The sequence below is a fragment of the Narcine bancroftii genome, chromosome 4 (genome assembly GCF_036971445.1).
Source record: "Narcine bancroftii isolate sNarBan1 chromosome 4, sNarBan1.hap1, whole genome shotgun sequence".
Lineage (NCBI taxonomy): Eukaryota > Metazoa > Chordata > Chondrichthyes > Torpediniformes > Narcinidae > Narcine > Narcine bancroftii.
Window position 1 is genome coordinate 312,077,711 of NC_091472.1, and position 22,802 is coordinate 312,100,512.

The 22,802-nt window shown below is 45.5% G+C and overlaps 1 protein-coding gene across 1 annotated transcript in view; it reads right to left on the minus strand.

The window, feature by feature from the left end:
- wnt6b (wingless-type MMTV integration site family, member 6b) overlaps window positions 1-22,802 on the minus strand; it is a 123,506-nt gene that overhangs the window by 66,200 nt on the left and 34,504 nt on the right. Inside the window, exon 2 of the mRNA XM_069930555.1 lies at window positions 13,925-14,145. Within this exon, the coding sequence (XP_069786656.1) occupies window positions 13,925-14,123 (199 nt within the window). The 5' untranslated portion in view covers window positions 14,124-14,145. The remainder of the gene's footprint in view (window positions 1-13,924; window positions 14,146-22,802) is intronic.

Sequence of the window (22,802 nt, forward strand, 5' to 3'; positions counted from 1 at the left end):
GCCGCAGATTGGAACATCACTTCACTGAAAAGTTTCGCTCTGAACGCACCAGTGACAGTGACCTCCCAGAAGCCAACCCTTTCAGTTCTGTGTCACACTCCCATGCTCACATGTCTGTCCATGGCCTTGTCACTGTCCCACCAAGATCACCTGCAAATTGGAGGAACAATTTTCCGCCTGGGGTCTCTCCAGCAGATGGCATTAACACCGACCTCTCTGGTTTCTGTTAACATGCTCTCCTCTTTCCCCCTCCCCCTTCCCTTGCACCCAGCCATCCCTCCTCTCCTCGATCGCTGATGTCCCCTCCCTCCCTTCTCCTCCTATCGCCTCCTGCCTTTGTGACAACACCACCCTCCTTACTCTTTTGCCCAGATGCCTGCCGACATTTTTCCAGACCTTGATGAAGGGCTCAACCCCGAAACGTCGGTGATGTATCTTTACCTTTACTGCATAAAGGTCACTGCTGCGTGTCTCCAGCTTTCTCCGCCCTTCATTCAGGTCAGCTTTCAGTTTCCTCCCACTTCGGGGAAAACAAACCAAGTTTGTCCAACTTCTCTTCATGCCTCATCCCCTCTAAACCAGTCCACATCCTGGTCAACCTCTTCTCTATTCTTTACGAAGCCTTCACATCCTTCTTGTAATGAGGTGACCAGCATTGCACAAACTACTCCAGGGGCAGCTGCAACATGACTTCCTTACTTTTGTATTCAATTCCTCATCTAATGGGGTACAAATGCACAAGCATGCCACTCATCTACTTTACCTCCCTACTTACCTGCGCGGCAACTTTCAATGAGCGCCGGACCTGGCAGATCCATCTGCACATCAATGTTTTTAAGTCGTACCATTAAATATATGCATTCTCCTTATAAGTGACCTCCCAAAGTGTATCGCTTACACTTGTGTGACCATTACATTGACCTTATGTCAGCCTTCTACAGAAGCTCTGTCGACAACATCCAGCCACGGCTGCATCACAGTGTGGTACCGTTGCTGCGGAGAAATGGATCGGAGCTCAGTCCACAGGACCACAAGAGTAGTAGAGAGGATCACTGGAGTCTCCCGTCCCCGCATTATGGTCCGAAGAGGACTCCTAACACCCCGGGTACAATATCTTCCATCTCTTCCCATCGGGGAAGAGATACTGGAGAATCAGAGCTAGCACCACCAGGCTAAGGAAGAGCTTCTTCCCACAGGCAGTTAGAACGCTGAACAACCCAAAGGAACTGCTCACACTCACCCTCCGAGACTCATATTCTCGAAACAATATCTGTTTATTTGTATATATGGATCTTGGTCTGCATATGTATTGTTGACCTGTATGATGTCTGGTTGTATGTCTGCACCAAGGACCAGAGAAGTCTGTTTCATCAGGTTGTACTTGTGCAATCAGTTAACAATAAACTTGACTTGGCTCGACTTGCCTGAACTATGCTCTATCTGCCATTTCTTTACCATATCTGTGATTGTTGGTGACCCAAGGCAAGAAACCCACTTTGGCTGCGGGCTGCAAGCGACAGTGGTCAAAGGAGCTCACACCGGGCTGTGGACTGCTGGAGACTGGCTCGAGACTGGCTGAAGTCAGTCAGGTATCGGAACCGGGATGCAAGAGGGTGCCGAGGGGCTGAAGGCTTCCTGATCATGGCAGGGGTTTAGATCTGGAGCTCGGGTTGACAATAGTTTGGATTGAAGTTGGTATGGGCGGCAAAGGCTGCAGGAGCACTGGACGTGAATCCACGGACAGTCAGTGACTCTAGAGGAATTCTCTTTTGCTTCTCTTTCTCAGACTATAAGGGGCACTGGGCAATCTCTGCTGACGGTGTAAGGCAGTCCAAAGCAAATTTTGTGTAACATTGCACCTTTTTATTACATGGAAATAAAGGAATCATTTTTAATATTTTATTTACAAATTTGCAATAAAGGAATCTTGAATCTTGAACTGATTTATATCCTGTTATATTCTTCGCTAGCCCTCTACATTGTCCATAGCTCTACCTAACTTTGTGTCATCTGCAAACCTCCTGAGGACGTTCCCAAGGATCCATTCAATCAGCCCAAGACTTTAGTTTAGCAACCCTTTAAAATCTTCTTTCAGAAGAAACATTAAAAATCAACTCTTATTCAACTCTACATGCCCAGCACACCTCTTGTCGGAAGCCTCGGCCCTTATCTAGTCATGGACAGAAGAGTCACTTTAAACTGCATGTCACCCACCAAGATAGAAAGTGATCCAACGTTAAACAGTTCTGCTTCGTACAACGATCTATGTAGACCTGCAGCCAACTGTTTAATTATGTCAATTCAGAATATGGGATATCATTGCATCCTGAACTGATTTAAATGTTTCTTCAGCTGTTTTCACTGCATTGGCCACTTCCTGGTGTAAATTTACTGAAATTCTCTTCTTTCTAATAAAGTACAGATGGAAGTTCTGTAACATCAGCCTTACACTAACTGTACAAGGGTATAATTCTCAATGGCATAAACATTCCCAGCAACTTTACCACAGAGACAATCCAGAAGGAATATCCTTTCCAGTTATCTCCTCATCGCTGCAATCTTTTCCATTTCTGAAACTCTCCTCCGATTCCAGCTCTTCAATGTCTGGTCATCTAGGGATGGTATCACTTCACTCTCTCTCTCTCTCTCTCTCTCTCTCTCTCTCTCTCTCATAGAACCGTAGAACAATTAGAGCAGAGAAACAGGCCACTTTGGTCCCTCTAGTCTGTGCTGAACCACTTTTTCTTGCCTCGTCCCACTGGCCTGCACTCATTCTATAAACCTCCATACCTCTCCCAGCTCTATACTAGTCCAAATTTCCCTTAAATGTTAAAATCAAGCCTGTATCTACCATTTCAGCTGGAAGCTCATTCCACACTCCCACTATTCTTTAAGTGAAGAAGATCCCTCTCCCATTCCCCCTAAACTTTTCCCCTTTCACCATTAACCCTGGTTTGTATCTCACCCATTGTCAGTGGGAAAAGCTGACCTACATTTATTCTTGTCTATCCCCCCTTAATTTTAAATACCTCTATCAAATCACCCCTCATTCCTCTACATTCCAGGGAATAAAGCCCTAACTTGTTTAACCTCCTTTCCCTGGTGTGTGTGTGTGTGTGTGTGTGTGTGTGTGTGTGTGTGTGTGTGTGTGTGTGTGTGTGTGTGTGTGTGTGTGTGTGTGTGTGTGTGTGTGTGTGTGTGTGTGTGTGTGTGTGTGTGTGTGTATCTCTCTTTCCCTGTCCCTCTCTCTCTCTCTCTTTCTCTCTCTTCTTCTCCACTCCGACTCTTCTCCGATTTGAGCTCTCGAACATCTCTGAATGTCATCACCACCACTGACAACAATTCTGTCATCTCTTTATCTCTCACTCTCTCCTCTAACTCTTTCCCTTTTTATCTCTCTCTCTCCCTCCCTCTCTCTGTTCTTTCTGCCTCTCTGTGTGTTCTCTGTCTCTGCCGATCACTCTCAGCTTCTGTCGATCCCTCTCAGTTTCTGTGTCTCTTCTCCTTTAACGTACACCTTTAATCGACCCCAGTTCAAGTTGATACTCACCTTGCTCTAAAATTTCCTCATATGTACCTCAGCATCATCTTTCTTCATAGACACCCTTAAAAACCTAAATCATCTGGATTTTCTTGGGAACGACCTGTTAGAGGAAGTTTTAGAGGTGGGAACAAATTATAATATTTGAGAATTTGGACTGGTACATGGATATGGGCCAAACACAGGCAAACGGGACTAGCTCAGGTAGACAACTTGGTCCAATGGACATTTTTCTCAGAACAAGATTTCAGTCACCTGTTCAAATATTTCTTCATGAAGTTCAATGTTGAATCTATGATGTCTCTAGGAAGCCCCTTGAGACATTTTGCCACATTGGAATGGTTGTGTAGATGTAGGGTCTTATTACAACTTAAGAGAGAAGAGTAGAGATTGTCAGTTGCAGTACCGTGGTGATTACTGGAGAAAGCTGTCTCAATTCCAGTGGGGTGACCTGGTTTAAGTCCTAACCTCCAGTGCTGTCCATGGAGAGTTTGCACGATCTCTCTGTAACACAATGAATATTCTCCACGTGCTCCAATTTCCTCCGACGTGCCGAAGACGCGGGAGCCGGTTGGATCATTGGTCCCTGTCAACTGTCCACAGAAGAATGCACACAAGTCGGCAGACCCTGGAATCTGGAACAACACACCATGTGCTGGAGGAACTTAGCGGTTCGACCAGTGTCAGCGGGGAGAGAAAGAACAGTTGATGCTTCGGGCCAGAACTCTTCATCGAGACAGATCAAGAATCCTTGCTGAAGGGGTACCAGCCGAATAGTTGGTCGTTCTTTAGCTCCATAGATGCTGATAATAAATATTCCCTTGTTCATTGGTGATTGATAGAATTTCTTGGGGCAGGCGGGGATAGTTGATGTGGATGTGGGATTAGTGCAGGATCACAGAAGTGGGTCCTTGATGGTCACTCAATGGGCTGAAAGGCCTGACCCTGTGCTGAATGACCCTATAATTCTAGGAGATCTGCCAAAGGCTTAATCCATTGGAGTTGAGAAGTCGGAAGCCGATGCAGACAGATCTGGGATCCTGATTCTTTAATACTGGGCTATGCCACTGGAGAACACCGGTAAAGAAACAAGATCCCTTTTTGTGGCTTTAATTTCTTGTATATTTACCTGTCTAATTCCAAACCACACCGACAGGTCCCAGAAAACACTCATCAACACTTCCAACTTAAGAGCGATGTAATTTTAAGCAGCGCTCTGACAGGAAGTATCATCAACGTTGGAAGATTTAAAGAGCATATATAAAAAAACTGAGAGCAGTGTCTCCATCAGACATGGATCATTAAAACTCAATAAGATTAGAAGCATAGAGAGAAAGACCAAGAGTCCATGAGGAATGATCACCCCAGAGGTTAGTTACCCCAGGAATGCTCGTTCAGTGCAAAAGGCAAAGCTTAAAGTGCTCAGCAAAGCATCTGATCAGAAGTCAATGCAATGGATTACAAAACGGCCAAGAATATCACTGAGGCATCTCCCTTCCTCTGTTAATTACATTCACCGGGAACATTACTTAAATAGGGGTTCAAGGAATTATCAAAGTTGTTGAGGATCCCTGCCATCCATCTCACATGATCTTTGACCCACGACCATCAGGTAAGAGGAATAGGAGGCTCAAAATCAGGACTGTGGGCTGGGGAATAACTTCTTCCCGCCGGCTGTGAGATTGATGAGCGGTATCTTGTAACCTTGATTCTCTTAAAAATAAAATGAGTAAATTATTCTGAAATATTTAAGCATATTTTTAAATTATATTTTATGTTTATATGTAAATTTAAATTTAAAAATTTTAAATTTAGACATACAGCACTGTGACAGGTCATTTTGGCCAACGAGTCCGTGCTGCTCCAATTTACACCAAATTAACCTAAACCCCCAGTATGTTTCAAATGATGGGAGGAAATTGGAACCCCCAGGGAAAACCCACGTAGTCACAGGGAGAATGTACAAACTCCTTACAGACAGTGCAAGATTCGAACTCTGGTCCCAATCACTGGTGCTAGAAAGGCATTACACTAACTGCTAGGCCAATCACGCAGCCCCATGCCATGATTATTGTGTGCTAAGCTGTGTGTGCACATTGTGTGCACCATGGTCTGGAGAAACGTTGTTTTGTCTGCTTGAATCTGTGCAGACTTTTTTCTTAATATCAACTTGAACTTGGACTTAAAACTCTTCTGCACTGGGGTTTTAAATGATCTACTCAAACGGTTCATACTTCTGTCTGCAAGAAATAATGCACTAACTGCAGAATTGACCTCTATTATTTCAGCAAAGATTGCCACAAAGCTCCAGAGGTGCTGTCTGTGTGGAGTTTTCAGGTTCTCTCTGTGACTGTGTGGGATTTCTCTGGGGGCTCCATTTTCCTCCCACTTCCCAAATTAATTGGCTGCTGTAAAATACATCTGGGGATGGTTGAAAAGAATATTAGGAAAATTAAAAAATTGAAATGGATGTTGAATTGATGTTGATGGGTGGTTGATGGTGGGTATTGATGGGCCAAAGAGCCAGTTTCCATGCAGTTGCTCTTCATAACATGGATGGATAGATAGATAGATAGATAGATAGATAGATAGATAGATAGATAGATAGATAGATAGAGATTTAAGACCTTTTGGCGCAGCTGTTTTGGTGTGAGTGATTTGGTGCGGCCGGTCTGGAGCAGCCCAATTTGCTGCAGATCTATTTAGGCGCTGGACTATTTCGGCGCATATTCAGGCTCAGTTAAAAGCATTAACGAAAGCAAGATGGGAATTGTTAATACTATATTATGTTTACATGGAACTAAAAAATTGTTTATTCTCTGTAGTAAAAATGTTAGATAGTGATAAGTTAATTATGAAAAATCTAAAATATAACCTGTATTCAAAATTTTGGGCTAAATCCCTCTTAAATACTCAACATAATTTCTCCCACTAAATTTTATTATGAGTGATGGCATTCGAGCGTCGACTTCCCTGAATTTCTTTAATTTCAACGGAATATCGTGCCCTGCTACAAGATGCTCAAAATGAATGTCCCTTCCTCTCTGAACTTTCCATAAACTGTTGATAAATTTCCAAATAACTGGATGTTCCACTCCAAGTTCGCTTGTCTCAGAAACTCGGCATTCCTTTTTTTTCCAAGTTTAAGAAATCTGCAGGTGGTGCTACCGCTGTCGGCTAGTAAAAATTGTACTTCATTATATTCACCCACAGAGTATGTTTTAAAGCTGTCTGGAATTATATTCTTCTAAATTTCTTGGATATACTGGGTAAGCAGCAATTTCTTTCCTTGTCCTATGGACCATTTTCTTCAGGGCTCTGTTGTTAGGCCCCGTTTCTTGGCAAGATTCAGACAAATTTTCTAAGCGCTCGTTAATCATTTGTCCAGTCCCCGCAACAGCTTCAGCAGCTCGTCCTTTTATCTTTGAAGTGACGGTATCTCTTTCCACCTTCGACGCCAAAGCTGCATGCAAATGTTCATTCATTTGTTTCACCAGTTCACCGTTTCTAACGTGAATTCGAGCTTTGCAGATGTCCTTCCTCTCACGTCTCCAAAACTTGTTATCTTACCAGCAGCATATCTATCAAAAACATATATATATAGCCATCGTATGAGCACTTCTCCTTTCCACGTTTTGTCAGAATTGTTGATGGCATTTTAATGCGTATAATAACTACGTAACACTTATTTATTAGAAATAGGTCTGCGCCAAATCGCTCATGCAAAAACGGCTGTGCCAAATGGTCACATTCTGGATAGATAGATAGATAGATGGATAGATAGATAGATAGATAGATAGATAGATAGATAGATAGATAGATAGATAGATAGATAGATAGATAGATAGATTAAAGTCTATTTATCCTTGCATTGTCTGATGAGGTGACTGGCCAATTGATAAACATCACAATATCTCATCAACTGCCAAGAATGGATTGTTCAATCCACTGATATTGGACAAAAGAAAACCATCGGCCAGGATATTGGGGAAATCTCCTTCTTCCATAGCAACAGGCAGCTTGGTTTAGGAGCTCACTGGGAATGTCAAAGCTATACAGCTATCAATAACCTAGCCTGGATATTGGCATATATTAGCCCTAATCTTGCTAGGTGCCATGAGGGTTCACAGTAATAACGAAGGATAACAAATGCCTAAGGAATTATGCATCCACAGGGAGGATCTGAGCAGTCTTCATGAGAAGTCTGAAATAGAATGGAAGTTCCATGAGGGGACTAAGGAATAAGAAAGATGGACATGAATATGAAGTCCAAGAGTAAGAAGGAGAGTCCCCGAAGAACATAGCTTCCAAAATGAAGATACTGGAGATCATCAAGGAAAGGTCAATCAAAGAGAAGTCCCCGGGTCTGAGTCATGGTCATTCAACAAGGGCTCAAATGGTCCTAGAAGGTTGGTGATTCAATATGACCAAGGTTGGAGGTGAGCTAGATGTCCTCTAAGATGCTCCTTAATTAAACCCACTCTGGGTGATCACTGTTATTTGGCCATCTGAAATGCTTGTCACTTAATGAGGATATCAAGGGTTTTCAACTATTCAACGAGAAGGTCTGAACGATAGCCCCTTAATAAGATTAGAGAGGTCATGAGCTTCAGGAAGACCAAGAGTCCATGAGGAATGGACATGCCAGAAAGTTAATTTCCCCAGGAATGCATGTTCAGTGCCAAGGGCCAAGTCTTGAGCGTTTGGCAAAGCATCTGATCAGAAATCAATACAGACTGTCATCAGAATGGCTGAGAAGATCGCTGGGGTCTCCCTTTCCTCTATTGATGACATTCACCGGGAGCATTGCTTAAAATGGGAGCCCTAAGAATTGTTGAGGACCCTTTCCATCCAGCACACAGTGTCTTTGACCAGGTACGGGAGCATCAAAATCAGGTCGACCGGACTGGGGAATAGCTTCTTCCCATAGGCTGTGAGATTGGTGAACAATGTCCTGAGTGAATAATTCCAAATATTTAGAACCATTGAAAAATGCCCTGCAGAAACAGGCCCTTCGGCCATTCTGGTCCGTGCAGAACTATTATTCTCCCTGGTCCCTCTGACCTGCACCCTGCCCATAGCCCTCCATACCTCTTCATCCACGTACCTGTCCAAATTCTTCTTAAATGTTAAAATCGAGCCCGTACCTACCACTTCAGCTGGCACCTCGTACCACACTCCCACCATTCTCTGTGTGAAGAAGTTCCTCCTAATGTTCCCCCTAAACTTTTCCCCTTTCACCCTTAACCCATGTCCTCTGGTTGGTATTGTCAACCATTTAATGTGTATGTCCTATTTTGAATAGTCCTACCCAAATGTAGCACCTCACGTTTATCAGTATTAAACTCCATCTGCCATCTCTCAGCCCACTCTTCTAACTGGCCCATATCCCACTGCAAGCTTTGATGACCTTCACTGTCCACAACATCACCAATCTTCAAATCATCTGCATACTTATTAATCCAATTTACCACCCTATCATCTAGATTATTAATATATGTGACAAAAAACAATGGACCAGGTATCGATCCCTGAGGCAATCCACTCATCACCAGCCACCAATTTGACAAACAATTTTCCACCGCTACTCTCTGGCATCTCCCATCCAACCATTGTTGAATCCATTTCACTACTTCAACAATGGTTGGATGAGAGATGCCAGAGAGTAGTGGTGCATTGTGATCTGGAGAAACCCTGTATTGTCTGATTGTATATGGTGTATGTACAGTCAGATGATAATAAACTTGAACATGAACTTTTTGATAAACCAAGAAGGATGGTAGTCCAATACGAGCAAGGTTCTCTGAGGATGCTCATTGCGACATGCAGAGAAATCAAACTCTTCTATTGTGACAGCATCTTCTTGGAACACCACTGAGTCTCACAAAAAAGGGATGAGTGAGAGAGATTGAAAACTTGGCTGAATGGTGCAACAACAACCTTGCACTCAATATCATCAAAACTAAGGAGCTGATTGTTGACTTTAGGAAGGGAAAGCCAGAGGTGTACAATCCAGTGATCATTGGGGATCAGAGGTGGAGAGGGTGAGCAAATTTAAGTTCTTGGGAGTCATTATCTCAGGGGATCTTTCCTCGACCCTACACACCAATGGCATCATGAAAAAAGCTCATCAGTGCCTCTACTTCCTCAGGAGTTTGCGGAGGTTTGGGATGACACCAGAAACCCTGGCAAATTTCTACAGAAGTATGGCGGAAAGTGTACTGACTGGCTGCATCACAGACTGGTATGGGAACACCAATACCCCCGAGGGTAAAGCCCTAAAAAAGGTAATGGGCACAGCCCAGGACATCACAGGCAAACCTTTCCTCACCATCGAGAACATATACAGGGAACGCTGTCGTCGGAGAGCAGCAGCAATCATCAGGGATCCGCACCGCCCAGCACCCGCTCTGTTCTCGCTTCTGCCATCAGGAAAGAGGTATCGGTACCACAAGACTCGCACCCACCAGGTTCAGGAACAGCTACTCCCCCTCCACCACCAGACTCCTCAACAACAAACTGAATCAGGGTCCCATTTAAGGACTCATGCACTTTATGGATTTTTTTAGTATTGCACAGTCAATTTGTTTAGATTTGTTATCTGTTTACAGTTCTTTATTTGTTTGCATGTTTACACAGTGTACAGTTTATTACCAATTAGTGGTAATTCTGCCTTGCCCACAAGAAAAAGGAATCTCAGGTTTGTTTGTGATGTCGCCTATATACTCATGAGTGACAGCCACCCCTCCTCAAAATGAGGGCTTAAGTACAGGAGACCCCATGGCATCTGACCAGAGACCCACTCTTTGCTAATCACTAAACTATGGGTGAAAACCAATCTAGTGCACTTGAAATGTAGTCACTGTTGGAATAAGGGAAATGAAAGGACTGGACTGGGGTTCAAATCCCACATTGTCCGTAAGGAGTTTGTAAGTTCTCCCCGTGTCCACGTGAGTTTTCTACAGGGGTTCTGGTTTTCTCCCACTATTTAAAATGTACCAGGGGTGTAGATCAATAGGATATAAATTGGGTGGCACGGGCTCGTGGGCTGAAATGGCCTGTTACTGTGCTGTATGTCTAAATTTAAATTAATCTACCAATTTTGGACACACCAAACCGAAGAGAGAGATAATCTGCCTTTTTATCAAGATATTGATTAATGTTGGCCCCAAAAACAAAGCACATGACATTATCAGATCTTCCTGACAGCTCTTGAGAGAGTCTTACATTCCACCCAAAAATCCAGCATTCTCAGCCAACAGCCCTGCACCGAAGGGGCAGGTGTGGGGATTGAACTCATGGTGTTGCACCTCTGTGCGAACCACTGAGCCACAGCATTTATGCATGTAAGCACCTACTGAACCTCGTCACTGACTGCACCCAAAAGGAATCTCTAAGATTACGACTGGAGACACATATGGTGCTCTTCCATATCCCAGAATTGTTGAGCTTTGGAAATCTTCCAGCAGAAGACACAATGAGGAGAACCCCCCCCCCACCCCACCCACCCACACACACACACACACACACACACACGCACACACACACACACACACACACACACACACACACACACACACACACACACACACACACACACACACACACACACACACACACACACACAGGGAAGTGGAGATACAGAGGGGATTGAATTGAATCATTTATTGTCTCGTGTGCTGGGATACAGTGAAAAGCTTTGTTTTGTGTGCTACCCAGGCAAATCAACCTGTACTTGAGACAGGTATTCGGGGCAGAAGTAGGTCATTCGGCCCATTGTGTCTGCTCTGCCAAAAGCAGGTAGTGCAATAATAAAACAAAGAACATAATGTTACGTAACAGCAAGTTAAAGAGTGCAGAGTTCAGAGTTACAAAGAATGACAAAGTGTGGGCTACAAAAGCATAACTAAACACTGCAAGGGTATCATCTTTAACCAATGAGAAGTCTATTCAAGAGCCTCATAACAGCTGGCTTGAATCTGGAGGTTTGTGTTTTCAAACTGATGTATTTTCTATCCAATGGGGTGGGGTGGATGGGGGCCGGGGGGGACGTTATTGGGAAGAAGAGAGCATGACTGATGTGGGATGGGTCCTTAATAGAGCACCTCTTATTGGGAAGAAGAAACAGAGGAGACGATCCTACGGAGAAGCTGTCCATGGCAGCGGACCAATGAGGGAGCTCAGTGGCTGAGGGACCCACACCAGCTGCGGGCAACTTGAGGTCAGGGAGGGAGACCCGCGTGGACTGTGGGCTGCTGGAGACTGGCTCACGAGAGGTAGGCATCGGACTTGCGGCTTGAGGGGGCGCTGAAGGAAGGATGGGCTCCCGAAGGGCCTCGGGTGCTGATCGCGCCGGAGGTTCGGATCTGGAGCTCGGGCAGCCGATGAATCAGACAGGGGTCTGGCGGCTACAGAGGCTGCAGGAAGTGAATCCACGGACACTCGGTGACTCTGAAGGGACTCTCCTTTGCTTCCCTTTCCCTCTTACTGTAAGGGTCACCGGGCAACACTAATGGCAATTCTGTGTACTATTACCTGTTACCTGTTCTGTACCATTACATGACAATAAAGGAATCTTGAATTTTAATACACTGGCGGCATGCCTGATCGTAACCCTAGTTGACTCCATCTGGCATGATAGAGGCAGACAAGGTTGATGTGAAAGAGTTAAATTACCTGCCTGTCATCACGAGATTTAAGTTTGACATGCCAGAGATTTAAACAGCTCAGAGAGCTGCACTGACATGCAGTGCCAAAGCCAATAGCCCTTCAGGAGAATAGTTAATGGGATTAGATGAACATTCAAGGATTAATGTGAACTGATGGATGAATTCCCCCCTCATCCTCTGACCACCACCCCCTCCAAATCTATCCTAAACCTCACCTCCCTGCCAACCCTGAACCATAAACAAATAAATATGCTATGTTTTTACATTTACACTCAAATATTAGGTTAAAATTCGTAATTTTGGGCTTCCTGAGTCTCTGGACCTGCAAGAATCTCTTTTGCATTGTATTAAAGGACTCAGTTTTAACATGTGTGTTAGATGACGTCCCTGTGCAATCCTGAAAGTTTCTTCTTCCTTTTACACAACTATATTTTTTATATTAATTATTCTGATGGTCTCGTCAGGTCACTCGTCCGAATGCCACTGGTACTCTGTAACCCTGTCACATGGTCAGGTGGTCGGTGACTAAACCGGCTCCCCTTGCCAGGCTTTACTGGTGCAGGGGGCAGCTAGATCCCCTGCAGAATGAGAAACAAGACCTGCCAAATGGCGGATGGACTCCCTCGCAGGGTCAACGGCCATCTAGTGATCGCATGCCATGAAGCGCGGAAAGGGCGTCCCTTGCATTGAAACTTGATCCGGCCATTCACTACAACTGAACTTCCAACTCCCATTCCCCGCCCCCCCAGCCATCTTGGACCTCACCATGCCACTAGATCCAGGAGGGGATATTGAGAGGGCGGGTCTAGACTTGTTCCACCCCCTACTCACCTAAAATCCATTCACGCACATGCTGCTCCTTTCTGAGGAGTGGGGTATAAAGCCCACGAACTGACTGAAAGGAGCCATCACCATCCTCTGGGATGGATCACAAGAAATTATGAGGGTGGGAGGGTTTGGAGTGGTAGGTTTGGGGAATATATAGCATCATGTAGTTTCTAGTTTGTTTTCTTTTTGTAAATTGTATTATTATATTAATCTTTGACTATTTTAAATAAAATATTCAAAAATAACCATAAACAAGAGCACCAAAATATCTGTCCCTACAACAGAAATGTGACCTTTTACTTGGACTAACGGCAACTCGGAATATTGTATACACTCCTGTAATCGTCCAATTTTTCGGGTCAAATCTGGCGGGAGGTCGACTTTTACCCAGGTCATACTTTTGACCAAGGTTAAGTATCTCAGTCATTCAAGGCGTCGAGGACACGGATAGTCAGGACTGGGTGGCAAGTCCACATTCGGGGCGTCAGGCACTCGGATGGTGGGGGGTGGTGAGGCCAGGGCGTCGGGAGCTCCGGTGGTCAGGCAGCAGTCAGGGCCAAAAAAGTGGGAGTTGACTTTTATGTGGGTCATACAAAAAGAAAATGCAATGTTTGGGCCCATAAAATGGAGGGGGGTTGACTATTGGATGGTATTGATGATTGTACAGGAATATATGATATTTATTTATCTATCCCTTAATATCTATTTTTCTGCCTTGGCATATTGTGCCCCTTTAATCTAAACTATTGTAACTGGTGCATCCTACATAGCTATGTGGCTGCAGCAAGAATCCATGTTCATTTGTGCATTGTACTTCTGTATATGACAATAAACTCACATCAACAGAAACCAGGAGCCTTGGCTCCTGCTTTCGCTCAGCTCATACCTTGCTGGAGGATTTTCCCAAAGTATTTGTTGTGGATTGTGCAGTTCCACCTCCGGCTCCGGAATTGGTACTGGCATTCCCTCACCCCGAGCCTAGCTCCTTTTGCCACCTCGTTCACGATCTCGGGCTCAGTCTGGCACAGCTCGGCCTGCTTGCCTGCCAAACGCTTGGTCTTTCGACAGATGCTGTTTGGGTCCATCACCAAGGGGCTTCCCACTGCCCTGCGCAAAAGGAAATACAAGGAAATCGATGACCTCGACTGGCATTGACACACACACTGGACACAGTGGAGGAGAACAAATTTGAAGGTACACAGTGTGGTCCAACCACAGTATAGCTATTAGCACTGTCTGTACGGGCTGGCCCGCCCTCTGCACCTGTGACTCCTCCCCTCAGAATCCCCATAAAGGCTGTTATGCCCAAACTCCTTCCTCAGTATCTGCCTTGTAACCGGGCCAGTAACATGTGAGATGTGCTGATGTCTTAAGGTGATTAAAGCCTATTAATCATGATTCTCAGTCTAGTGTGGTTGATCGATAGTGCTACATGCAGTAAAAGCACAAGTAGGCTGGAGGAACTCAGCAGGTCTCGCAGCGTCCATAAGATATGTTGTAAACCTCTGTTATGCTATGATTGGCTGCTGCCAGCTGGACACGTCTCCCAAGACCAATCCTACCCATAGCCCTTTGCATGCTCCCCATTCCACTCTGCCTCGATCAGTCAATGAGGTTGACGACCGTTCCAGTCTGTAGTGAATAAAAGCCTGATGGTTTCACAACTTCTGTCTTTTGTGATTATTGATGGTGCATCAGGAGGTAAAGATATAAAGGATCAGGTTTGAAATGGGAATAATATATATATCTTTACCTCCTGTGGACACTGTGAGACTGACTGAGTTCCTCCAGCATTTACTGTGTTTACTACGAGATAGACAACAGACTCTCCAAGGCAAATAGCGCCTTTGGAAGACTACACAAAAGAGTCTGGAAAAACAACCAACTGAAAAACCTCACAAAGATTAGCATATACAGAGCCGTTGTCATACCCACACTCCTGTTCGGCTCCGAATCATGGGTCTTCTTCCGGCATCACCTACGGCTCCTAGAACGCTTCCACCAGCGTTGTCTCCGCTCCATCCTCAAAATTCATTGGAGCGACTTCATCCCTAACATCGAAGTACTCGAGATGGCAGAGGCCGACAGCATCGAGTCCACGCTGCTGAAGATCCAGCTGCGCTGGGTGGGTCACATCTCCAGAATGGAGGACCATCGCCTTCCCAAGATCGTGTTATATGGCGAGCTCTCCACTGGCCTCCGTGACAGAGGTGCACCAAAGAAGAGGTACAAGGACTGCCTAAAGAAATCTCTTGGTGCCTGCCACATTGACCACTGCCAGTGGGCTGATATCGCCTCAAACCGTGCATCTTGGCGCCTCACAGTTCGGCGGGCAGCAACCTCCTTTGAAGAAGACCGCAGAGCCCACCTCACTGAAAAAAGACAAAGGAGGAAAAACCCAACACCCAACCCCATCCAACCAATTTTCCCCTGCAACCGCTGCAACCGTGTCTGCCTGTCCCGCATCGGACTTGTCAGCCACAATCAAGCCTGCAGCTGACGTGGACTTTTACCCCCTCCATAAATCTTCATCCGCGAAGGCAAGCCAAAGAAAGACAGTCACAGCATCTTTTGTGTTTTACCTGAAGGTTCACAGAGCTAGGTTCCAACCCACGAGGGTGGTGCATCTATCTCTGGAAAAGTTTAGTTTATTTATTGATACAACACATTTAAAACAACTCACATTGACCAAAGTGCTGTACCGATCAAAAAGACTTCACAACAAGGCATCTATTTAAAGTCTAGAATAAAACCAATACAAGCGGTTAGAACACAAGGTAACAATTAGGACTCGAAATGCTCGAGAATAAGCGTTCATCTTCAATCTGGATATAAAAGAGATGAGGGATGGGGCCGATTTGATGGAGGGAGGTTGTTGTTCCACAGTTTGGGGGCTCCAATAGTGAAGGCTCAATCTCTTCTGAGTTTACAATTTGAGCACGGATCAGACAAGTGCCACCCAGCTAGCCAACCTGAGGGGTCTTGAATTGGAATAAGGCATTAGGAGATCCGCGATGTAAGAGGGGGCTGGCCCATTAAGGGCTTTACAGGCAAACAGGAGAACTTTAAAATCAATTTGAGCCGTACTGGCAGCCAATGGAGGAAGGCAGAATAGAAGTGATAGGGGTCCCTCTACTTGGCACCTGTCAGGAGCCTGGCTGCAGCATCCTGAACCAGTTGCAGACAGGATAACAAAGACTGACTAATCCCAGTATATAAAGAGTTAGAATACTCTAAACGGGAGAATATAAGGGCATGGATAACTTTCTCAAGATCTTTAAATGATTATTTGTAGTGCGAAGCTAGAAAAAGCTTTTACTACTCCATTGACCTGTTTGTCGAACTTGAAGGTGGAATGAAATCACACAAAGGGATTTGATGTGGGGTTGAATGAAGTTGGATAAATTACTAAGACAATTGGAGATCATTTTGGTAGAAATAGGATAACCTCAAATTTCCCTTCGTTCAGCTGTAAGAAGTTTGGAGCCATCCAACACTTTATATCCTCTAGACAATTAGTGAGGTTGGCTGTCTTTGATTGGTTGTTAGGTCCCAAGGAGAGAGAGAGCTGAGTACCATCAGCACAGCAGTGGGAAGAGATGCCATGTTTTTGAATGATATTACCAAGGGGCTTGTTGACCATGTGGTTGTTATTCTGAGGCGCTGTGGACTTTGGCCTGGAAAGGTACCAAATGAGAAGATGAAGACAAGAAAATAAACTCCAGAGGGTGGTTAACTCAGCCTGTAACATCTCGGGCACCAGACTTCACTCCATTGATGACATCTACAAGAGGTGGTATCTTAAGAAAGCAGCCTCTATCCTCAAAGACCCCCACTGTCCAGGCCATGCCCTCTTCACTCTGCTACCATCGGGGAAAAGGTGCAGGAGCCTGAAGAAGAGCCCCCAGCACCACAAGGACAGCTTCTTCCCCACTGCCATCAGATTCCTGAATGATCAATGAACCAGGCTTTTTTCATCCACTACTTTTATTTATTTTGTAAGGTGGTTTAATAGAAATGTTTGCCGTGAAGCTGCCGCAAAACAACAGATTTTGTGGCATGCTCACAGTAAATTATGATTCTGATTTAAAATGCTGTTTACTTAACATATGAGGGCACCCATAAGTGTGCACGTAAAACATACCAATGCAAATATCCCTCAGCCCCTTCTCTCCCTCTCTCCCCTTCCCCCCTCTCACCCCTTCTCTCCCTCTCTCCCCTTCCCCCCTCTCACCCCTTCTCTCCCTCTCTCACCCCCTCTCGCCCCTTCTCTCCCTCTCTCCCCTTCCCCCCTCTCGCCCCTTCTCTCCCTCTCTCCCCTTCCCCCCTCTCGCCCCTTCTCTCCCTCTCTCCCCTTCCCCCCTCTCGCCCCTTCTCTCCCTCTCTCCCCTTCCCCCCTCTCGCCCCTTCTCTCCCTCTCTCCCCTTCCCCCCTCTCGCCCCTTCTCTCCCTCTCTCCCCTTCCCCCCTCTCGCCCCTTCTCTCCCTCTCTCCCCTTCCCCCCTCTCGCCCCTTCTCTCCCTCTCTCCCCTTCCCCCCTCTCGCCCCTTCTCTCCCTCTCTCCCCTTCCCCCCTCTCGCCCCTTCTCTCCCTCTCTCCCCTTCCCCCCTCTCGCCCCTTCTCTCCCTCTCTCCCCTTCCCCCCTCTCGCCCCTTCTCTCCCTCTCTCCCCTTCCCCCCTCTCGCCCCTTCTCTCCCTCTCTCCCCTTCCCCCCTCTCGCCCCTTCTCTCCCTCTCTCCCCTTCCCCCCTCTCGCCCCTTCTCTCCCTCTCTCCCCTTCCCCCCTCTCGCCCCTTCTCTCCCTCTCTCCCCTTCCCCCCTCTCGCCCCTTCTCTCCCTCTCTCCCCTTCCCCCCTCTCGCCCCTTCTCTCCCTCTCTCCCCTTCCCCCCTCTCGCCCCTTCTCTCCCTCTCTCCCCTTCCCCCCCTCTCGCCCCTTCTCTCCCTCTCTCCCTTCCCTTCCTCCTCCTTTCCACCAACCCACCCCAGCCTCCAGCTGCCCTGAGATGAAAGTAAGTAAAGAAAACCGGAAAACACAGCAAAAGCTCAGTTGGTCAACCCAGAGTCAATGAAAAGAGTAGCAGGATCCTTCAATAGAAATTCCACACCAAACCTGCCAAACACATTCACTGACACACATGCGCTCACACATCTATCGTTTTAAATGTAGACATACATTTAAATGTACACATAAATGTGGACATAATTGGCTATTTCGGCCCACAAGTCCATGCCGCCCAATTTACACCTCATTAACCTACACTCCAGGTACGCTTCGGATGGTGGGAGGAACTCGGGGAAAACCCGCTCAGTCACGGGGATAACGTACAAACTCCTGACAGACAGTGCGGGATTTGAACCTCGGTCCCAATCACTGGCTCTGTAAAGGCATTGCGCCAACTGCTATGCCAACCTCTTCATTAAAACTCAGAATACAGTCACGGTGCAACTTTATAAATCATTTGGGAGCAGTTTTGATCAGCGTACAATAGAAATTATGTGAAAACACTGGAGAGGATGCAGAGGAAATTTGGTACGTATCCTGAAAGTGAACGCTTCATTCTGGAAGAGAGACTAGATAGTCTGGGATTATCTTCCTTGAAGCAGAGAAGACAGTAAAACCTCTGGTTTCTGGAATTCAAGCTACCAGCCCCCTCCAGCAACTGACAAAAATTAACCTAAATCGGAATAAAATAATAGGTTAAAAAAAGTAAGTTTAAAAATGTAAATGTTCTCTGATGTAATACATAAACCTTTGGTGAATACGGGAGCAAATATTTAGCCAATGGAGGGCCTTGGTCAGGCTTTGCTCGTAGCAGCTGTTTGGATAAAGTTGTGTGAAACAGTGATGGCGTCTCCCAGGAAGAAGAGCTGGTTGATGCCGCTCGCCGCTGGGGTGACTTCCTTAAAGTGTCTCCTTATCCTTGCTTAGTAAGAGTCACCCTGGTCAGAGGCTTTATCTGTAAACTTGGGGGAGGAAGGGGGTTAATTATCTATAACGTTGTTGTTCGTCTTTCGGTCGGCTCCGTGGAGGGGGAGGAACCTGCAGAAGCAGCGGCGGTTAAATGTTTTCAAAGAATGTGACTGGAAATAAAGTAAAATGTTTTAAGGTATGTATATTCATGCAAGTGAAGTCTGTTCAGGGTAAGTACAGTGTGGTATTTTTGTCTTTTAAAATGATATATTCTTAATCCAGGTGTATTAGTTGGACATTGTAGGAGTTTCAAGCAAGTGGAAAATACACTTATCCAGCAACTGCCAATCCCCTTATGAGCCGGATATAAGGGGTTTTACTGAATGAGATTATAAGGGAGAGAGATATGGTCAATGATAAAGAAAACATTTATTTTATCCCATCCATAAGTGCTCATTTCTGGAAAGACAACACATGAAATGTGATTTTAAAACCTCTACCCGATGCGCTCTGAGGTGTCCTGGATTTGAAGTGTTAACTCCTTGACGCTGCACAAATGCTGGGTTTCCTCAGCATTGACAGCTCTTTGGTTCAGTCCTTTTGGAGCTAGAAATTAGTCAGCTGAACCTGGTGGCTCCAGTCCAACATCATCACACAAGTCCTAATTTCCCCCTTATTATGCATTGAATCGAGCTCTCATGGCATTCTCAAGAATAGGACCTCTGCCTTCTCAGGGTAAGGAAGAATAGGGAATAAATGAGTTCAGTAATCATCCTTCTCCACAAATGATCAGCGCCAGCTGCAATTCTTCAAGAGAAATTTGAGGAAAAGGCTTGTGCAAATTTCTACAGGACACCATCTTGGAGAGCGTTCTGACCAGTTGCATCACTGCCTAGGAATAGAGGTGCTGATACTCAGGACAGGAAAAGACTACAGAGAGTTGTGATCTCGGCCAAAACCATCATGGGCACCGGTCTTCACTCCATCGAGGACATCTACAAGAGACAGTGTCGCAAGAAAGCAGCCTCTATCCTCAAGGACCCTCCCACCACCCAGGACATGCCCTTTTCACACTGCTACTATCAAGAAGGAGGTCCAGGACCCTGAAGACGAATCACCCAATGGCACAAAATCTTGTAAACCAGGGGTCGCAAGTTCATTCCTCGCTAGGGCCTCATTTCTGTCTGTGAGGGGCACTGGACAATGTGGTGACTCTCTCTCTTCCTTACAGTAGACCAGTGGTTCTCAACCTTTTTCTTTCCGCTCACATCCCACTTTAAGTCATCCCTATGCCATAGGTCCTCTGTGATTAGTAAGGGATTGCTTAAAATGGGATGTAGGTGGGAAGAAAAAGTTTGAAAACCCCTGTTTTAATCATCCCTCATTGACTCGTTATGTGCATGGTTTCATAACTCCAAAGAAAATGGGCCAGTGACAATTTTTCTCAAGCAAAATATTTCAGTAACAATCGAGTCTAGAGCAGTGATTCTCAACCTTCCTTTCCCACTCACATCCCACCTTCAGCAATCCCTTACTAATCACAGAGCACCGATGGCAGAGGGATTGTTTAAAGTGGTATGTGAGGAGAAAGAAAGAGGTTGAGAAGCACTGCGGTAGACAAAGTTAAAGAAGTTCATGTATGTTACATTCTTAATGTAGTATTATGTAATGTGACAATAATGGAACCTTTACCTTTACCTTAATATTTGTACTTCACTAAACTGCAGATCTCATTTCCAAGAACTGAATGAGTACCTTGGAAAATGGACAGAGTTTTCTCATGTGACAACCAGTTTGAATTTTATTTTTATTGATTCTCATCAATGCTTATTATTGCCTGGCCGTTTTCAGATCGAGGAGTTTTCCACTGAGAATTATGTAACATTTTAACCTGATAAATTTCCTATTTATTCTGTCAGGATTTCAATCACAGGGGAGCAGGGGACCAGAAGCAGGGAGGACATACCCCGTTGAGAAGGAAAAGCATAGGAGATGACCCTACAGGATAGTGGCCATGACCAGCGAGGGGATCAGCGGCTTAAGGGCCCACGCAGGCTGCGGGCTGTTGGTAACTTGCAGTCAAAAGACCCACACAGGCTGCAGGAGACTGGCTGATAGGAACCAGGTTAGCGGAACCAGGATTCCAGAGGGTTCTGAGGACAAGGAGGGTCCCCTCCCGAAGGGCCTTGGGCACTGAAAGCTTCCTGATTGCAAGTTTGAACCTGGAGCTTGGTTTGTCAATGAATTGTACAGGAGTCTGTGCGATTGAATAGGCTGCGGGAGCTCTGGTGGTGAATCCACAGACACTCAGTGACTCTGAAGGTACTCTGTTTTGCTTCTCTCTCTCCGACTGTAAGGGGCGACAGGCAATATTAATGGTGACTCTTAGTCTGCCTTACGACAGATTAAAGGGAAATTCTGTGTTTTTCTGTTTTATTACCCGACAATAAAAGAATGCCAAATCTTAAAACTTCACCCCCGATCTGCAATTTTAAAAGCTATTTGAAAATCAAATTCTAAACAATCTGAGCACAACACAAGAAAATTCAAGCCAATCAGTCCTGGTAACATTTCCATTATTCTTTTCACACCCTTTCCAGCTTAATGATATCTTTCCTACAGCTGGCTGACTAGAACTGTACACAATACTCCAAGTATGGTCTCACCACTATCTGGTACAATTAGAACGTGACTTCTCTGCTCCTGTACTCAGTGTCCTAACCAATGAAGGCAAGTCTTCCAAAGGACTTCGTCTGTGTCTCCAGTTTTACTGAAACCATATCAGTGCACCCAATTCACTTTGTTCTACAACATTCGCCAAGGCACCATCACTCGCCATGTAAAGCCTGTCCAGGTTTAACCTACCAAAGTGAAACATCTCGCACTTGTCCAGCATGTAATCGGTATCTCCTTCACGCTTCGTCCCAGCTCTTTTAACTCCAATTAACATATTAGGCAAGGCTGCCAAGTTGGACACCATTGAAACAGGCCCCTCAGCTAAATTTGCCCATGCCAACCTCCACTCGTCCCACCTGTCTGCAATTGGCCCTTATTCCTTGAAACCCATCTTATACATGTATCTGTCCATTTTTTTCTGAAAAATTGCAATAGTACCTTCCCCAACCACCTCTTCTGGTAGCCCATTCCATACACCCGCCACGCTCTGTGTAAAAAAAAGTTTCTGTTAAAGGTCTCCCCTCCCTTCTCTCACCTGGTCACCTATGTCATCTAGTTACTGATTCACCTATTCTAGGCAAAAGACTCTCTGCGTTCACCCGATCTATTGCTCTCGTGGTTTTGTTCACCTCTCTGAGATCACCTCTCATCCTGCTACCCTCCAAGGAATAAAGCTCCAGCCTGCTCTACCTCTCCCTGTAGCTCAGGGCCCCCTGAGTCCTGGCAACATCCTTGTCAATCTTGTCTGCACCCTTTCCAGCTCCTTGACGACATCCCTCCTGCAGCACGGTGACCAGAACTGAACACACAATACTCCAAATGGAACCTCACCAATGTTTTGTACAACTGCAACTTCTGTATTCAGTACCCTGACTGATGAAGGCCAACGTGCCAAAAGCTTTTTTGACCACCCTGTCTACCTGTGATCCCACTTTCAAGGTACTATGTACCTGTAATCCTGAATCCCTCTGCTCAATGACACTCCTCAAATCCCTACCCCTGTTCGCCTCCCAAAAATGCAACACCTCTCATTTCTCTGCAGTAAATTCCATCAACCATTCCTCTGTCCGCCTGTTCAACCAGTCAAGGTCCTGCTGCACTCTTTAGCAACCGTCTGCACTGGCTACAATATCAGATACTTTAGTGTCATCTGCAAAGTCATTATTTTCAAATCTACT